Source organism: Artemia franciscana, chromosome 20, assembly GCF_032884065.1.
Source record: "Artemia franciscana chromosome 20, ASM3288406v1, whole genome shotgun sequence".
NCBI lineage: Eukaryota > Metazoa > Arthropoda > Branchiopoda > Anostraca > Artemiidae > Artemia > Artemia franciscana.
The window spans coordinates 29,926,149-29,946,827 of NC_088882.1; the positions used below are offsets into that span (position 1 = coordinate 29,926,149).

A 20,679-nucleotide genomic window follows, 5' to 3' on the forward strand; every position below is an offset into this window, starting at 1 on the left:
CCCAGTATCCCTTACGCAGTGGTACGCAATTGGTTTTTGGATGAACCTGAATCTGGCCATCTATGGACTGGATGGCCATTGAATGGTAGCAAATTATCTTCTTACGTTGGAGAATTGAAACCATTACAAAATTACAGAAACCAGGTGAAGTATTAGCTCGTGATGAAGCGATGTAAAAAACACTAGCGGCCAATCAGACACTTCAAAGTACCTGGCACCGCAAATTTAGAATAAAAGTAAAGCACGATGAACATAACTCTCAAATTGACCAGTGAGGATATTAAACCGCTTCGAAAAATAAAACTAAACTAAGAAATATGTTTATAAATTTTCGTTTGTTTCGAATGAATTTTGATAGAGGGGTAGCCACAAACTGTAGTGCATACGCCGAACTTGGCACATTGAATGATCAATTGACTCATGTCATCCTTACATCTGTACGTATCTTCTCTTAGTATTTGGTAGTTGACGATCAGCCATCGCAAATGCACAATGCTAAATAAATCATACGGTCAGTTTGATATTTTATGGGTTCGACGGACGCAAGATTCAAGCAAATTGCGTCGAATTAGACAATTAGACAATGCTAATGATGAAATGTCCCTTATTCCATCACTTTATAAAATCAAATGATCAACAGAACACAGAAATTGATAGTAGGCGCAGATTATGTAGATATCAGTACACCATTTGTAGAAGGTTTATCAACCTAGATTTGGTACTTCCGACGTCTTTTAGTTTTATTGCAGAACCGACGGAGCAAACTGTTGCGTTATTCAAATGATTGTATGATAGATATTTGCGTAGTATCACTTGTTCTTGAGACAAGGAATGTTCTGAAGAGCGAATCTTGGGAGTTACTAAACCACCTACGGTTGTTGATCTCGAACCTTTGATTTCGGACGGCACATCCACAATGTGTCCCATTTATGCTCATAGTTTCTGAATACACCCTTCTCTGGCGTTTCATGTCTTCCTTTACCCTTATTCTGACACGGTTCCGTTTGCTCTCTGTAATACTTCTTCCAGTGCAAATCTAAGGCCCTGTCTTGCTCGTCTGGACATCGTATTGCACTCTCTAGAGTCCTCACGCAGTCTGTAGTTCAATTAGAGGAAGGTTCAGAAACTTAGTTGGAGAATAGAGGGAGAGGGGTAATTCTTGATATAGTTTTGACTATACTGGAATGTACGATATTGCGTGAGAACTAATTATTTCTTTGCGAAAATTTCTTGACTAAAACTTCTGATTGATAAAGACTAGTGCTGAGATTTCAAAGATTAGGGTTTTTTGTTGTCTGCTTGAGTGTCTTTAACTTAGGTGCTTTTGTTTTCTAGTGAAATGAATAAATTTTCCTAATAAATTTGGTATACAGAAGGGAATTGTTTAATTTACACTCCCATAAGTAATGAGACTACTCGCACTGCCTTTCACTTTTATTATTTCATTTTCTTTCGTCATGGTTTTTGTAAGATCAGCTACCAAGGAAAACTGTATGAGTATCCAGTCAGAATGTGACCATTTCTACAATTTGCAATCCAAAACCAGAAACATCAAATAAGAGTTGTGGAACTAATTGAGCCAAGTGGTGGTTCTCGCCTTTCTTTTGGCCGGGGCAAATTGTTGACTAGTCCCCCTCATGTCTCAAGAAATTTTAGGCCAAATTACAATAAAAATTTCATTTATTATACAATTTTATTTTACTTACAAAATTTTTATTTCTGAACAAAAGTTTTCATTTATTCAAGTCTGAATTTTTACTTTAATGGGGAAAGATAGGGGGAATAAAAAATATTTCGGATTCACTTTGCTTATACAGTACTTAGGCCTAATGCCAACTGCAACCTCATTTTACTTTAATAAACAAAATTACAAGATTTTAATTTTATATTATTTATTTAAAATTTTGCGGCAGGGGCAAGATCCTTGTCTACCCCCTAAAAAAAAAACCACCTCAGATTGACTCATTAGTGTACATGAATGTGTGACTAGTCCAGTCCAGTGGCGTAATTTCGTCAAAATCCTGGGGGGGGGGCATAGTTGGAGCCAATTTTCCCAAATCAAGTGAAAATGACTAAAAACTGAAAAAATTAGCCATTTGGTACCATAGAGGTATTATATAGTACCATAAAAGTACTATAAATGCGCTTTATAGTAGGGGAGACTGGGGTAATGGCGTTCACCTAAGGTAAAATGAGAATAAAAATAGCATAAACATAAAATTCAAACGAAACAATGTTAAATCGCTGACATAGTATATTTTACCTATTGTATACTTAAATTGAGCCTTAGACAAGCTTACCTATTGGTATTATGAATGATTTTGCAAAATCAGCTTTGACCGGTATTACCCCCTATCATAGGGTAATGGCAGTCGCTAATGTCATGTTCTACTAAATGGCTGTAAATTAAGAATATGAGAAATTTCAAAGAGACAAACATGTTAAACTTAAATCGTTATATTTTTATTGTTACATAATTCCGTATTTAGGAATTACAAAAATGTAATTGAAAGCATGGACATAATTAGAAGCCAAACACTTGAAAAAACATCTTTCCATACAAAAAATGGCTCACAAAATTTAAGCGCCAATATATTTAACTCATGAGCTTTAAGAACTTTGTCAATTTCACTTTCTGGAGCACATGTCATATAAGCACGCGTCAGGAGTGTCCCATCCAGAACATTCTTGATGTGCCCATAATGCACAAGAGGTGGACCGATACCATACCTCTCCATCCTTCTATGTGTCTTCGCAATAGAAATAAATTTCTTTACCTTTTGTCAAACAAAGCTCACTTTTTTATTCGTCTTCACAAACGTTTTCCTCATCAATCGATTCGCTCTCTTTTTTCTAAAGCAGGATTTTCGTCGCTGTTGAAGTCAAGATCTGAGAATGTTGCTTTTGTCTCGCTCCTTTTCTTGGTTCATCAGCCCAACTACTGCATCCAGGTAGAGGAGAAATCTCTTGTATAGACACATCAATTTCTGTGTTAGGCTGAATATAAACTTTTTCAAATTAGGCCGAGGATTCTAAGTTTTGTTCAGTCATGACTTCGTATTGGTCTACTTTTGTGATGACTTCATTTGCATTAGCTTTCAAGTAATCTTCCACACAATCAGGCGTTAACTCTTGATTCTTCTGGAGGATGTCCTCTACCAAAAAATGCTCATCTTTGAAAACTCCTTGATTAAGAGGATGGATCCAGTGTTTTTGAACCACTTGTTGCTTTTGCAATCGTAGCAACTGGTGAATAGGCCTTATTGAATAGCTCTGCTACATCGTAAGGGGTAAATTTTACTATGTTCCTGGTTTTCATGAGCCTTCAAGGGTGAGTAAAATACTACATTCAGAGGCTGAAGCTATGTGATGTATGGGGTGGCAGCGACACGATTAACAATCCCTTTCTCCCTACAAATATCATAAGCTTTAGCTGAGCAATGAGTGGATGGTTGCCCAGACTAAAAAGCATTTTGTTGTTATTACTAGCATGAATAAACTGAGCGAAGTGTTTTAACCAAATAACGAACAGTTCTTCATTGATCCAGCCTGTCTTAGAGGATGAGTAAACTGATCCAGGTGGTCCGTTTTTTTCTAAGAGCGGGGACATACGAGATCAAGGAAAAATGAACATTGGTGAAGCATAAAGCCCTCCCGAACTCATTGCACACACAACTGTAATGTTTTTGCTCCTTTCGCAAATTGTAATAAGACCCACGCGCTTTTGGCCCCGTTCTGCTAGTATTAGACCAGGGTCCTGCACAGTACTTCCTCTTTATTAAACCCCATGGCTCTTCCGATGCCTGTCGCTTCGGGTTTTCGCACACTAATTTTGTTCCTGTCCATGAACCCCTACATCCAATCCAGGCCATTTTTGTTTCTTGATCGAATCTATGACCTAACTGTGTTTTTCTGCATATTGAAATTCAATTTTCCGTAATTTTAGTGCAGTGATGCCGTAGAAAATCTTCGATAAAGTTTTTATGTGGTCAGCTAGAGCTGCTTCGTGTGGAGGGAAGACACACTCCCTGCCTAAGCTTGGATCAGAATCAATCCCACTCTTCATTCGTTCTTGCAACGGGCTGAATGGTATTTTGAACTGATCTGCAGCTTTGCGAATCGATAATCCTCTAGTAATGGCTGTTTTTGCTTTCCTTAAGTCCTCTGCAGTCATTTATCTTTATATGTTTTCTATATTTATTTTCTTGGTCTCTGAAATATAGAAAAAAAAATATATGAAAAATATTGGCACTAATGGGGCAATGCGGTCGCGACTGCTGTTACCCCAAGTGTGGTGACCACCATTACCCCAACCGCATGGTCATTATTTTATCGGCTAAAAATGAAAATATAAGTGCTTAAACCTTAATAAAATGCTACAAGATACAACAATATGGCTTACCTTTTTATTGCGAGATAAGTCTCGTTTCGTGAAATGTAAACAGAAAGAGATGATAGTGGATTAAACTATTGTCTGTCTTATAAGGTGAAACGTAAAAACAGTGTTTCTTGCACAACCGACAAACTAAAACTGGCAAGATGGCGAGCGCTCCATTAGTATTTCCATAAACTTTCTTGAGATGGCAGATACAATCGGTATGAATCTGCGTTATCGACTTTACGAGAAATCATGGTGACCGCATTACCCACTGGCCGCCATTACCCCAGTCTCCCCTACTATAAAGGTAAATATAAACTAAAGAAAACTGATGCGTTTCTGTTGATGCTTAAATTATGCAGGCTTATGCTAGTTTTGACAAAATTTTTCAAGAAACTATATTTCAGATAGGTGGAGGGGTCAAACCGGGGTCTGAGGGGGCAAACCGAGGTCTGGGAGAGGTGGTTGCTCTCCCTGTTCCATAGCAAATTACGTCCCTGGTCCAGTCTCAGCTTTTCCAGGAGAGTTGGGTCTGTTTGTTCGGTGTCAAAGGGTAGCTTTCTTATCCAATTTTACTGAGTCTTCTAATCCGATTTCAGAAGAGGAAATACCCTATGAGTCTTAACTAATCTGCATCTATGTCTGATCTTTAGATTTCATTTAAGGGGTTTGGTACTTGGTTGTTTTGTTACGAGGGGCTGTCCACTTCCTGAAATGATGTGCACCAGGTGGTGGGTGCCAAGTGTCGCAGAAACTGTGCTGATCGGTGTGGAACTGCAAGGAACAAGTGGTGTTTTGAGATGTACACCAACAGGTGGAACGTGGGTGCCCCTCGCTTCGTTACAACTAATGTCTGGTATTATAAACGAAGATTGGGTCAAAAGGACATATGGTAGATTTATGCATATGAACACCTGCTACAGGTCCACAACCCCTTGCACCCAATCTGTCTTATAGCTCTGTCTTTAAACGTCTATCAATTGTTCTGTTTCCAACCTAGAAATCCTGCCCAAGATCGACAAAAAATTTTTGTGTGTTTTTACGCCGACTTTCTAATTTTGCACAAACAGGAATGAATAATGGCGAATCTGCAAAAACGCTAATTGCTTAGGTTCAAGGCTGTCCAGTTTTGTGCGACATTTATAATGCTTTGTTAGCAATGTATGACATGTTTTCTCTTAGCGTCTGTACTTTATTCTTTAAGACTGTTTTTAGGAATAGAAGTGATAGACTTGCTAGGGTGGGGGTTATTGTTCATAGATTTAAATCATTTATATGTTCGATCGGAATGCTATGTTTTAATTCGAAGATCACACATGGGTTAGCTACTCAAAGAAAAATGACTTTTGGCCTTTTTTTGTCTATCTTTGAAGTTTTAATTATGCATCATTTCGTTAACCACTAACTGGTTTTGTCATTTTCTATATTTGTTCTCCTTTAAAACTTTATAATGCTAGATGCAAATATTTTCGATGTCCCTGCTATAACGAATGCTCCTTGTGTCATCATGAATAACGTCAAATCACAGATTTTGTTTTATTTGTTTTTTAAGTTGGGTTTCATGGTGTCACCATCTGATGATAGACGCCTAGTCCTGGCAATAGTCGTTTTTCAAATTCTTAAATATTTATTTTGTCTTATCTTCATCAAATACCCCCCTCCGAAAGGCTCTAAGGCCGGGAATGCATGTTCCAGGTTTTGTTCTGTCGCTTGTTTGTTTTCGTTTAGTTGTGATAAGTAAGTGGTTTAATCCAAAATAAGAAACAAGGCGAAAATGATTGCACAAACTACCATTAAGAATACATTAATAAAATTAAGGAATTAAAAAATCAGGAATAAATTTTGAATTAAAACTTACAAACCTTAAATCACATCTTTCACAGACTTCAAATCAGGCACATAACTGAAATCACATTTTTTGGGTAGTAATAAATGTTCAAAAACTTTGCTTATTCACGGCGCAGTGACTAACCGGTATACTGCACTTTTCAAAATTGTGATTTCAGTCTACGATTGTTTCTGCAAAAACTGTAAGATAAGATTTATTCATCGTAAAATAGACACGCAGTATTACATTTTACTATTCTCCCAAAGGCTCTTTGGCCTGTAAAGAAGGAGGAAAACAAACGAGGCGCTTACTCACAGGGAGAAGAGCGAAAAGAAAAAGGAAAAGAAAATATAAATAAAGTAAAAACTATAGAAAACAAAACTAAAAAGATTGAATAAACTAAATTGATTAGGTAGATTAATAGATTAAATAGAGTCCAATAAAATATATTGGATTGAACCTAACTATATACAATTTTTTGCTCGATATACCAACCTTTTTGCTTCAGTGTAGTAGTATTAGGGGACCGAACTTTGCTTGGTGAAAAGAATGATTTTTTAATCTCTTTCGCAAAACAACTTTAATTTATTTTTCTAGATTGTTTTGTCACATCCGAAAACGAACAATTATCTTATGACGATTTATATTATTAAACGAACTGTAATTAACTCTGTTTCTTGTTTCTTGGTATACTACCTATTATTGTAATTTTTCTGCCGCAATGCGTAGCCTTTAATGCGAATCAATTAAGAATATGAGACTCACTTCACAGCCATCAAACGGGAATATCTTTCTCTAAAAGCAATCAATTGATTTGTCAAGAACAAATTATGTATTGATATTTGCCTACTTCTGCTCAATGCTTTCAACTTTCATGGGCCTCTAGTTTTAGTCAGCAGACGATTTATGAAAAAAATAATTAAGGGGGCTGGGAGGGGAAGTCATTTTTTTCCAAAGCTGTGATCTATCTAGTTCGTTTTTTATAACATCAGAAAATGGTAGTATGTCAATTTTCAGAAAAATTATTGTACTCTTTTTTTTTAGAAACAATTTACAGACATATATGCAATTATCCTCCGTTTTATTTATACATTTTTATAATTATATTTATATACAATTGTTGCTCATTTAATGAATAGGTATTTTAGTGGTAATTGACGAAGTAGAATAATATGTTTGATATGTTGGCACTTAGTTGTACCTTGTTTCAGATTTCTAAGCTTTCGGAAACCGTTATATAAAATTAGAGATAACTCGGTCTGTCAACACATTGTCTTATCAAACATCCCGGTTATCCGTGGGATGTGGTAACTTCTCCTACGTGGAATCAGAAATGGACATTTTCTGATTCTCTAAATGACTGTAAATTTAAAGCTAGAAGACAGAGATTGTAGTAAATATAAAATAGCCTGAAACGTTCTATTGTGTTCCATTTTCATAATGAAAATTGAAGTTATTCTTTTATTATTTTTTTCTCTAGCAAATGACACTAAAATTGTCTTTTTTAAGCATCAGACCCGTACGTATATTAAATAATAAGTACGAATATTGTAAGTTTTTTGCAATATTCGTTCGTTTTGTTTTCTGTTCAAATCAGCAAGTGCTGAAAGTTTGTAAAACCGTTTTTGTTTTGTTTTTTTTTTTTTGTCTGTGTGTGTGTGTGTGTGTGTGTGTGTTGTGTGTGTGTCTGTGTGTGTGTCTGTGTGTGTGTCTGTGTGTGTGTCTGTGTGTGTGTCTGTGTGTGTGTCTGTGTGTGTCTGTGTGTGTGTGTCTGTGTGTGTCTGTGTGTGTCTGTGTGTGTCTGTGTGTGTCTGTGTGTGTCTGTGTGTGTGCTGTGTGTGTGTGTGTGTGTGTGTGTGTGTGTGTGTGTGTGTGTGTGTGTGTGTGTGTGTGTGTGTGTGTGTGTGTGTGTGTGTGTGTGTGTGTGTGTGTGTGTGTGTGTGTGTGTGTGTGTGTGTGTGTGTGTGTGTGTGTGTGTGTGTGTGTGTGTGTGTGTGTGTGTGTGTGTGTGTGTGTGTGTGTGTGTGTGTGTGTGTGTGTGTGTGTGTGTGTGTGTGTGTGTGTGTGTGTGTGTGTGTGTGTGTGTGTGTGTGTGTGTGTGTGTGTGTGTGTGTGTGTGTGTGTGTGTGTGTGTGTGTGTGTGTGTGTGTGTGTGTGTGTGTGTGTGTGTGTGTGTGTGTGTGTGTGTGTGTGTGTGTGTGTGTGTGTGTGTGTGTGTGTGTGTGTGTGTGTGTGTGTGTGTGTGTGTGTGTGTGTGTGTGTGTGTGTGTGTGTGTGTGTGTGTGTGTGTGTGTGTGTGTGTGTGTGTGTGTGTGTGTGTGTGTGTGTGTGTGTGTGTGTGTGTGTGTGTGTGTGTGTGTGTGTGTGTGTGTGTGTGTGTGTGTGTGTGTGTGTGTGTGTGTGTGTGTGTGTGTGTGTGTGAAAACTTAGATTGCCCAAGATCGTCTTTGTTGCACAACCGTGTAGGGCTAAACGAAAAGAATGGTCCCCCCGAGTGGGATTGAAAGATGTTGTAAGGGAACATTGAAGAGAAGTGGGAACTTCTTGGAAGAGCGTAAAGAGGGATACTTTAAATAACTTGGGATGGAGGAGGAGCGTGCGTAGCTGTATTGGCCTCAGGTGGCTTAGTGCTGCGGTGAGTTACTACTAGTAGTAGTAGAATTACTGCCTCTGGGAATTGCTTTTAAAAATGTTAAATCTAATTGTCAACCTGTGTTTACTTACATTAAATGAAAAGGGGAAAATACTGAGAAGAAACAGAAGTTCAGGAAAAAGAAAAGAACGAAACTGAAACGTAAAACGGTAGCAGAAACAATTGGACAATAAATCAAAATTATGAGCAATAAACTAAAATAAATAGTAACGATAAAACTTGCATAAATTACCGCAAATAGGAGTTGGGGTATTGCCCACTCAGATCATCTGAAAGACTAGGACGTCATTATTCCATTAATAAAAACTGCTACTTTTGTATCCTACCATTAAGAAAAATATATGTATTGTAGTCAGATACTTAAATCAATTTTAAAATAAAATGAAAGCAATTTATCTTCTCTATTTATATTTATATATATCTTTAAGTGCCTGTCCCCATCTACATGCGTATATATAGGCCCATGAAGGTTAATACAATGCTTACTACCAGAGCCGTTCAAGAGGGGGGGGGGCAACCGTTGTAGTCACCACGAGTGCCGCGGCTGGGGGTTTGCCTGCTTCGATCAAGTTTTTCATTTTGATTTTGCTCTTTTGCCTATATCTGAGTGGGGAGGGCTGTAATTAATTTTCTCCCAGGCACCACCAACCCTAGGAATGGCTCTGGCTACTACTGATGCTAATACCTCACTACATCGCCAAGGCGCCCGAGGTAAACACAGCGACGCAAATTCCTCCTCCATCCCAGTGTATTTTACACCTCAAGGACCTAGGAGTTTCCATTTCCCCTAAATCTTCTTGTGCCATCCTCCCACCCTATTCGGGGGTGTCATGCTTTTTGTTTGCTCTTAAACGGTTGGCTAACAAGGACGGTCTTCGATAATCTATCATCCTTCACCTGCAGAACCTGTCTTGGCCATCTCAGCTTTCCTATTATTATAGCCCAAGAAACCGGGATTGACAACATTTTTCGTACAGCTTACTGTGTTATATACGGTCAGTCAGCAATTCTTTTCTGCTACTGGAAAGTTAGAGTCCTATCTTTTTTACTTAAAAAATAGTCTCTTTCTAATCTAATCGATTCCATGTCTGGAAGCAATCCTGACCTACGCAAAATTTTTCGATCCTTACGCAGACAACAGAATAAAAAAAGAAATTCCCTTGGCAACAGTCAAGACTGTATTATTGCTCAGAGGCATATCGTAGGCATACTGGTAGAGGCTTATAGCATTTCCTGTCTAAGTCTATTTGTTCAAAATTATGTGTCTTTTTTTATCAGAGATAATTTATGTTTAAACTAATAAAACTACTTTGCTGAGAATTGACGATGAATGTTTTGAAACAGTAGAATTTGTTAATTGAAGGCAGGGTCTGGGATGCGTGATTTAAACCAAATATATGCCTTGCACAGTCGGAAGAACAGAAGGTACAGGAGCCTGGCCATTTGTGCTGGATCTTTGTCGGGAGAGGGGGTACGTTCTCTGAAATGAAAAAAATAGACGAATCATATGAAAATTTCAGGGGTTTTTGAACAATACATACATACCTAGGGTCAGACGGATACGAAGAATTCAAAATATGGACTTAAAATAATGATATATTTATTTTTGGTAAATAAAATTGGTACGTTCTTTATTAAGAAACCTTGCGTCTTTCTTATTTGGTATGATTGGCTGATTTTATCTTAAGGCGAATCTATTAACTTTTCCCGCGCAAATTCAAAGTCATCTGAAGAATCCTATTATCGCCAAATGCTTGCAACCACGTGGGTGTTCTGTTCCAGTTTAAGCCAAAGGGACCCAGATGCCTTTTATATTGATAGGGTTTCAAATAGCCATCAGATTAGTGGATATATATATGTATATATATATATATATATATATATATATATATATATATATATATATATATTATTTTTACTGTTTTAAAAAGTGGAGCTGAGAGAAAGAGTCAAACTTTAGCGTAAAGAGCGGGGCGTTGAGGAGGGAACAGCCCCTTTCATGTACGGATTAATTTCTGTTAGTTTTAAGTTTAATGTCGCTCCTTACTTTCAGTTAAAAAAACTTTTTTTTTTATTTAATGTCCTATAGGAGCTATGATATCAGTAACTTTCAGCATACAAATAAAATTATCTTAAAAACTTAGTCTTAAAAATAATAAGTTTAAAAGTCATTACACAGCATATACAATAATGGATTGATTTATCAGGTAACATCTAGCATTACTCGTAGTGAAGAACATATCAGCCGTAACATGAACTCTGGAAACCCATTTATTTCTCTCTATAAAATTGAGAATTGTAAGTTGTGATACAAATTCTAAAGCGAGTCATTAGTCTTAATACTAACAAGACTCCTTCGATTCGAACTTGTCTACAAAATAATCATTAAATGTCTTTTTAGATCCATAACGACAGTCTATCATTGAACTGAGCTCATTGTGCAGAAGTGATAAATTAAAAAAATATATATAAAAATGCTTTATTTTTTTACTGTAAAATCTGCTGTTAAGTAGTTTACTTTTACCGTACCAAGACTCTTATATTGTTGTAGATACAGGAATACACTGGATAACGGAATGCAGCTTGGAATTTAAGTTTGGAGGAGGGATTTAAAGAATGTGTCAACAAAACCATCCAGCATGCCCAAAAATGCGGACACATATAAGCCAAACTTTCATAGATCATTATTTGAGCCAACGAATGATCACAATTTTATTGGGAGGGGGACATTCATGGTTGCCCCTGGGGAGGATGAGTTCTTTGTATCTGATCAGTCTGAGTCTTGTATCCTGAGTCCCCGGGTCAAGCAGACTGCTCTTCTTTTTAACTCAATTTCAACTGGCAGTCACAGGTAAGACAATGGCAACTTTGAACAGAAAGAAAGATATTCTTTCAGTAAAACTGAAATGAAATCCATCTTCTTACATTTTAGCAAAGAAGATAATGTCTATTCGCAATTGGTTTAGCTAAAATAAATGTTTGCACGCCTCATAAATAAAATTTATAAATATTTGCAAAAAGATAATACATATAAGAGAAGTTACAATTGTAAGTCTTCATTTTTTTGTAAATTTGTTTTATAAGGTTGTTTCTGTTTCTTCCCTATACAAGCTCTCCTCGTCTCTCCCTTAGATCTTGTGTGAAGCCTCAATGAGAGTTGGGATATCTTGGCATTAAAATGGACCCTTTGAGGTATCTACCTCACTCCCTAAGTATAAAACAATCAGAGATCCCCTTGTAGAAGTTTAAGTGCCTTTTAAGCTTTAATATTTATTCATTGCTTGCAGATAGTATTTGTTAATGGGAATTCTACATACATTTTTTGCTAGGGAATTTTCAGCGAGGAGAAATTTTTGGGAAGATTTATCCTGAACTCTTTTCCATGATTCTTTTTATTTGTCTTTCTTTCTCTTTGTATGGACGATTTTAAGTATGGAGAGAACTTTAACCTTGGAATTATCTAGGGGAAATTTTCAACAGGGACAAAATTGTCTGGTAAGATTTTCTTGTAAAAAAATGCAAATAACCCCCCGATTTTTTTTACCGAATAGCCCCCCGAGGGGGTTAGTTGCCCTCCAATCTTTCAGGTGACTTAAAATGGGCACAAGAAGTTTTAATTTCCGTTTAACTGCACTTGCTACCGATCTTCTATGACCATTATTTCGATACGACCAACTCTGAAAAAAAATTAAATAAACACGAATCCGTTATCTTTTTCCTGGCAAAAAAACATACATTATGCTATATAGGAGCTTGAAACTTCTACTGTATGGTTCTCTGGTACGCTAAATCTGATATTGGGACTTTCTTTAAGATTTCTTGACCTTTAGGGGATGTTTACCCCCTTTTTCGAAAATTATGCTATTTTTCTCAGGCTTTTAACTTTTCATGGATAACAGTAAAAATAGATTTTATGATTTATGATTAATAATACATTCTTGATAAATTTAATATATTTGGAATCAGCATGATTTGACAATTCTTTTGATGTGCATTTTGTAACCTGACTTTCTTTTTTACTCGTTTTTGTTTATTTCAACATCATGCCAATTTTTCAGCTAACCTTACCGCCTGAAGTAAACTGTGACGTAATTGTTTCAAATATTGTGTCTACAAATCACATATTTGTTCAACAGCCAACTCATCCAACTTACCCATCCTTACCGCGACTGGACACCTGTATGGCTGCGTGCTATTCTCAGCTGGACGCTCCTGAAGTCATACGACCCGTTCAGGGTAAGTAAACTCTTGGATGGCACTAGTAAACTTAATTTTTCCTATATCATCCAAAGTTCTTATAAAATACTTCCCTTACATTTATATCTTCTGGATAAATAACTCCTTAGACTACCTAAAAATACTCAAAACTAATAAAACTTTTAATGAAAAAATGAACTGTTCAAGAAAAAGAAAACAGTTTTTTGTTTAAATAATATTAAAAATGCAAATTTATTCGATGTCATTCCTATGAATTTCTAACAATGAAAAAACAAAACTAGTTTAATCAACATGCACAAAAAACATGAGAAAAAAACATAAACACCGTTGAAAAACGAAAGAAACCATAGTTTATGAAATTCTAAGTTTCGCTCGTTTTTCTTTTTGTTCCTTTTTTTGTACAGTGATTGTGCTTTTTCTTATTTATTTTGCCCGTGTTGATGTGTTCAAGCTAGTTTTTTTTCTTCTTTCCCTTAATAAAGGCTTCGAAGTGAGAAGCCGAAATAGTCGGACTGTTATTAATATGTTAGGTCGAGGCCGAGACCGAATTCGTTATTTTTTTTTTTATTATTATTAAAATCAAGTTGCAGTCAAGCCATGGATAATTGGAGAAAAAGCCAAGGCAGATAGTTGGAGGGATATATATATATATATATATATATATATATATATATATATATATATATATATATATATATATATATATAATATATATATGTATATATATATATATATATATATAATATATATATATATATATATATTATGAAAATAGAAATCACCAATGCAACAGCACAAACACATTGACAATATTTGCCACTTTCTATGCCAATTTACGATATGTAAATTCCCATTTCAGAAAAAGTTGGGCCCCCACTAAAAAATATTGTGCTCTCGTTGGAAATCACACGGTCAACTTCAATATGTTTGATGATGCTAGACGATATTCACAAAGATACGCACTTAATGCTTTTTCCCAAGAATTATGGTCACATGTAATTTTTTTTTCTCTTATCGAACCAGCGGTTATGTATATCAGGAGAGGGCTAGTTTGAAAAAGAGAAAATGATGAAATATGTTTGGTTTTAGGTAAGATTCCCCCTTCAAGGCTTTATGACCGGGAATAGTGGAAGAAATACAAACAAAAGACAAAAAACACCGAGAGAAAAGATTCTTGAAAGTATTTTGGAATCCTTATGCATTCAGACACGAAAAGAGAAAATTTTACTGATATTCTGTAAAAAAAAAATCTATCAGACTATCAGGTATCTTCCAATTTATCTATTGCATTCTAGGAACCCATCCCAACCCTAGAGGTAAGTTAACACCCAGCACGATTCACATATGTAAAAGAAAACGTTGGACAAGGTTTAATTTTTAAAGTATGTAGAACACTTGATCAAAACTTCTTATCTTTTTACCTACAACCATCGATGCAGTTTTAAGCGGCATTTGATCAAAAGCTGATTAGTTTCTTGCACTTCGAAACACTTCGGTGGGCGGTGGCATGATATTCAGCTTGTATAAAAATGATCCGTCAAATATTCTAGCCGATGGGGTGCCCACTTTCCACCATCCGGTGTATATATGAGAACGCCACTTCTGACGCACGGTTCCACCGCGCTTGTTTTATCATCTGCCACGCTTGGAATACTTCTGCCACGCTCGGCACGTGCCATCTGGTGGAAGAGGTTTCTGAAAGTAATCCCTTCGACTTTAGCTTGTGCTGTATTTAGTAAGTTGAGAATTAAAGATTATAGTAACATGCAGTTTATTCTCTTTTCCGAACTTATTGCTAACAAAACTTTTTATTACATTCAGGAAATTTGAATTTCTATTATTTGGATTTTTTAGAGTCATTTCTTGTTTAACTGCATATCCTCCCCTTGATAATTCCTCGGTATAGACCTATTCCAAAGAGTTCGGATTATTTTTTTGGAGTTATTTCTGGTCAAATATTGGCTCATAATACCGATTGAATGTAAAAAATAAAATGAACAAATAGAGCTACATCCAGGCCTTGGGGGAGAGTGGGAAGAGATCTAGGATCTAGTCGAACTGGAAGCAACTCGAAAAATCCTACAAGTAAAAATTTTCTTAATGCAATAAATTACGAATTTTCTTGTTATAGTATTCAGTTCAGAAGAGGGTATGAACTGCGCTATTACCAAGCTAACCAGGTCCATTTTTGAAGTTTTTGTTTTGTTTTAACTAACAAACCATGTTCTCAGTTTTGATTGAAGACGAAACTGCAAATTGTCGTAACTTGGATTTCCCTGTATGGTCTAGATTAAAACAATCGGACTCCTAATGAATAAAAAAAACAAGTTTTTGAATTGAAAGTAAGGAGCCACATTAAAACTTAAAACGAACAGAAATTATTACGTATATGAAGGGGGTTGATTCCTGAAGGGGGTGAAGAGCGAGGTGTCGAGGAGGAGGCAACTCCCTTCATATACGTAGTAATTTCTGTTCGTTTTAAGTTTTAATGTTTATCCTTACTTTCAGTTGAAAAACCTTGTCATTTTATTTAATTTCTGAGCTTTTTTAAATAATTCCAGGAAGTCTGGCCCCACTTCCACGGAGAAATACCCTCCCCACAAAAATGTCCTCTAGACAATTCAATCCCGGTGAAAATTTACCCAGGACAATTACCCTTAACAACTCTACGCATAAAATTTAGACGGAAAAGAGAAAGCAAGACATGTAAAAATAATTTTTTATAGGAATTCTGGGAAACTCTACCAGTTTATAATTTCCCTCGGGGAGTAAACCTCAGGGAAACTTCCTTCCCCATGGAAAATTCTCCCGTGAAAAAAACACCAGCTGAAAATTCGTCCCCCCACCTTAAAATGTATCCATGCTTCCCAATAACAAATACTACACGTAAACAATGGACGAATTTAATAACTTGAAGACCTTCACCCTGAGGCTGGGGGGACCCTAGCCCTGAGGCTGGAGGGGACTTTCACCCTGAGGCTGGGGGGACCTTCACCCTGATGCTGGGAGGATCTTCACCCTAAGGCTGGGGGGGTCATGTTATATCGAAAGGCATAGTTATTGGGCCTTTCAACTATGGTTGATAAAATGGCTATCTCAAAATTTTGATCGGACGATTTTAGGGAAAAAGAGGTAGGGGAGCCTAGTTTCCCTCCAATCTTTTTGTTCACTTAAAAAGTGCACTAAAACTTTTAATTTCCGTTCGAATGAGCCCTCACGATATTCTAGGATCACTGGGTTGATACGACCACCCCCCCCCCCCAAAAAAAAAACAAACAACAAACAAACAAATAAACACGCATCCCGTGACCTTTCTTCTGGCAACTTTTTTTTGCACAATTCCACAATTTTGCAGATAGGAGCTTGAAACCTCTCCAGTAGGATTTTCTGAATCGCTGAATCTGGTCATGTGATTTTCATTGAAATTCTATGACTTAAGGGAGTGATTCCCTCATTTTTTCAGAAATCAGACAAATTTTCTCAGGTTCGTAGCCATTAATGGGTAAGACTAGACTTCATGAAACTTGTATATTTAAAATCACCATAATAAGCTGATTCTTTTTATATATTTATTAGTATCAAAATTCCGTTTTTTAGAGTTTCGGTTACTATTGAGCCGAGTCGCTCCTTGCTTATAGTTGGTTACTATGAACTGTTTGATGTTACTTCGACCAAGCTTGTGAAACAAACTGTTGACTTTCTTTTATGGTGACAAATCGAAATTTTCTCGCTTCTCTCGAGAATATCTTTAATGGTTCATTATATATTTTTGTTATCATTTAAATGTTTTAGAGATTGATTATTCTACCACCAGATACCCACCTCCAACAAAGCCAAACATATTGGCTCTTCCATTTCCTGCCGCTAAAGCAAATATTAGCCAAATAAAATAAGTTGATTCATAACAGAGTCAACTAGAAACCGATATATATATATTGTGTTCCAAGTGCAAGAGACTCCAAAAGACTCCCCCACCACTCGCGACCTTCTCTTCAATACATAAAAAAACCTTATTGGTAGTTCAGTATATTACTATCGCATGCCGAGTCATCTCATATAAATACTTTGAAGAGGTACTCTAAGCTCCCCTTGCTCCCTCACTCCCAATTTGTCAATTGTCAGGATTGTCAATGAGGATTTTTAATTCTGTTCAATCGCCAACGGACGTGTATTCCATAACACGCTAATTTTCCATTAAAATAATAACGTTGAATTTAATTTAAGCCCAAAGTTATGTTTATTGACCATATAAATCGTAAAAGATAATTTGGGTTTTACCCGTGGCATAGCCGAAACAGGTCCTAATTTACGCCTTAAAATAAGGCTTTGGAATATATTTTTGAATATAAGGTTTTCGAGTACGAAAATAAGGCTTTGGGGTATATTTTAAATCAATGAAAATATAAATCGGGCAAAGCTGAAATTTTACCTCGGATTAATATTAATTAATTAGTGTTATACTAATATTAATTAGTGTGAGTCCAGATTTGGGACCCAGACATATCCTTTTAAATGATAGGGAATTTAAGTTTTACCTTCGAAAATTAAACGGGTTGGTATCAGAATGCAAAAACAATGTGAGTTAGAGGCGGCCTCATGGATTCACAGTGCCACATTTATTTTTAATTGTCAAAAGCAGCGTCTTCATTTGGCTTTTCAGGCAAAGTTGACCAAATGATGTCAGAACCGCTGACTAGTCAATGCACACCTCTTTTTTGGGTAAGGCCAGCGCATCCCTATAAGTTCGCTCCTTGTTTGGTTACCCACAGAGTGGCCAGATGTCATTTGCGCCATTTTGGTGCTTTTTTGAGAAGTATGCGCATTAATTTTTCAAGTTGCAACCTCTTTTTTTTTGGGGGGGGGGTCGTTTATTCAGCATATTTTCGCTCTTATGGTGGTGAACTGTAAACCAAACATCTGGCAACATTCGTTACTCATATGAGCGGCATATTGTCGATTTCGCCTGAGAGGTAGATACAGCTGTTGTAGTTTTAGATAGAGGTAGATACTGCAATTGTAGATACAGCTCAACTAGGTGGTGGTGTTTTAAAGAAAAATTCGACTCTGCTAATAGCAAATTAGCCTAGTAACTTAGCCTAGCAAATACCCACATGAATACCTTTGCTATTAAGAAGTCAAAAGTGATCTTTAAAATTGTAAAGACAGATGTTAATTTCTTACTTAGGATAGTGTATCGCAGTTCAGTTACCCTACATCCCCGGTGTAGGGCTTAAGAGGGAGGGATGATTCATATGAAAGACAAGGTTCAGGTTCTTTTATTATTTACAATAGTTACAACATAAATGCGACCTACTCTTGGCAGAAAGCATAGCTCGAATGGCACGGGAGTTATAAATGAAAACAACCACATTCTTCCAAAAATAATAATAATAATAATAGTAAAAACTAATAGTAATAATAGTGCTCACGGATTGTACAATCACGGACTCACAATTGCATGCTATAAAATCCTCCAAAAAAGGCTTCACACATGTATCTAGGTTCTTAATAAATGTCCTACTTTTGCCAGAAATCCCTAGAAACCATGGAAAATTAAACATTTCACAAAATTTCGGGGGGGGCTGAAGCCCCTCCCCCCTGCGTACGTGCCAGTACTCACCAGTTCAAACTCACAATCAAACAACAGGTGGAATATGGTAGATGATTTGTTTTTTAAGAGGAAATGGGTGAACCCATATGTCCCTTTCTCTGCTTATCCCCCTCTCATCCTCTTATAAGATTTGCTAGTGTGCTTTGTAGAAACAACCTTGAATAAAAAGGATTCTGCTTTGCTGACTGACAGTCAATTAAATTGTAATTTTGCAATTGACTTTGCACAAGCATAGATAATTTGCATCGTTGGACGTTTTTGTTTTCACAAATAAATCGTGCTGGGTGTTAACCTATCCCTAGGGTTGGGATGGGTTCAAAGAATGCCAGAATGCTACACTTATTTTGTATTATTTAAAGATATCTTGCGTAATCTCTTATTTAAAAAAAAGACTTAACATCTGCTCTTTTGGAAGCTCGATTTTCTGTTGAACAAGTTTAAGCCCCGATAAGTATATATAAAGTAAACGAAATCTACGAAAAAAGAGAACTAATTTTTAGCATTAAATTAGGAAACTTATCGTACAATGGAGAAGTTACGTAATTTTTTGATTAATATTTATTTTGAATTTATAGGTTTTATGCTCCCCTCCCTCACCCTCGTTTCAGTAGAAGTTTACACTAACTACTATGTAATGTAAATTTCCCTAATTGAAGACTTGGTTTCCTAAGGAAGTTCTAGTAGTTAATTTTTCTGCAGTCCTACAATTTTGAGGTTTCAAATTGTTGCCGTGTCCAGGGGTATTACAGGATCTGAACCCCCCCCCCCAAATTTGGTCCAATTCGTAAAAATTAACACTAATACATATAAACAATTGCTGATGCGTTCTGTAAAGTTTTTTATAATTCCCCCCCCCCCCACGAAAAAATAATCCTCCTGAACAAAAATCCTGTGTACGCCCTTGTTTCGACGTAAATCGACGAAAGACGACAATTTTGTCGTCATATTAAAACTGAAATTCATCTACCAAAGATTGTTGGTATTAGCTTTGTATTTCTTTTTTTATTTGAAAATTAGTTTTAAATCGTTAAGAAAGGAGAACGCTTCCATTTAATAAAAAAGTTTGAATCATTGTCTAAAAAGCCTAAGTAATATAATTCTGGTTCGGTGATTGGATAGATCTGAAACTAATGAATACAGTGATATAATTATCTTGTCCTTTTGGTTTAAGTCGCAGTTATAAGCCTGTCGCAAAATCATATGATTCACACAGAACATTAACCTTAATTGCTTAACAAACAATCGGAGTTCTGTCCATAAATTCAGGTGGCTTTCAGTACATAAAACGGATTTTTTTTTATACCTTAGGGGCTTTTGAAGGGGTCTATTATAGTACCATAACTGCGGAGTGTTTTCGGCGTAGGCTATTAAACTTAACCGAAAACAGACCTAAATACATGAACAACTGGATTTGTTAGGATATAATTTCTACTACGTTGTAGAAAAAAAGACAATACTGAGAGATATTTTAGAATTGAAGGGTCAGAGATTGTATGCTGAAGATCGGAAAACAATCACTTTGCAGATACTGGTTGATGGTGCTTAGCCTAATAGACGGAGAGATGCTGTAGATGAAGTTGTAACCATTGGAATTACAAGCACGTGAACATTATTACAAGCACGTGAGAACATTATTACATGCACAAACACGTGAACATTATTTACAAAGCTGGTGTTGTTTCAAGGATTTTTTTTTCTCCGTGTTGCTGATTTGTTATGTAATATTGTTCAATAATACTTTGTTGGGTGTCTTAGGGATTATTTGTTCTGTAATATTGTTCAAAAATAGTTGGTTGGGTGCCTGGAAATATGTTTGAATTACACAAGCATTAAACAAAGAACTAAACAAATCATTGTGTGGTGTAGCGCCCTAACAGGGGGCTGTCAGAAGAGCGTTTTTTTTCAAGGACTTTTTTTGTCGTTGTTACTCTAGCGCGTATACACTCAGCGGTAAACATTTTACTGTCGCGACATCTGTCTATAATAAGTAG

At 36.3% G+C, this 20,679-nt stretch overlaps 1 protein-coding gene across 3 annotated transcripts in view; it reads left to right on the forward strand.

The window, feature by feature from the left end:
- Positions 1 to 20,679, forward strand: part of LOC136040099 (A-kinase anchor protein 1, mitochondrial-like) — a 112,806-nt gene that overhangs the window by 74,574 nt on the left and 17,553 nt on the right. For all 3 annotated transcript variants that reach the window (XM_065724193.1, XM_065724192.1, XM_065724194.1), the window contains one exon: positions 12,918 to 13,095. In XM_065724193.1, coding sequence (XP_065580265.1) covers positions 12,918 to 13,095 — 178 coding nt within the window. The remainder of the gene's footprint in view (positions 1 to 12,917; positions 13,096 to 20,679) is intronic.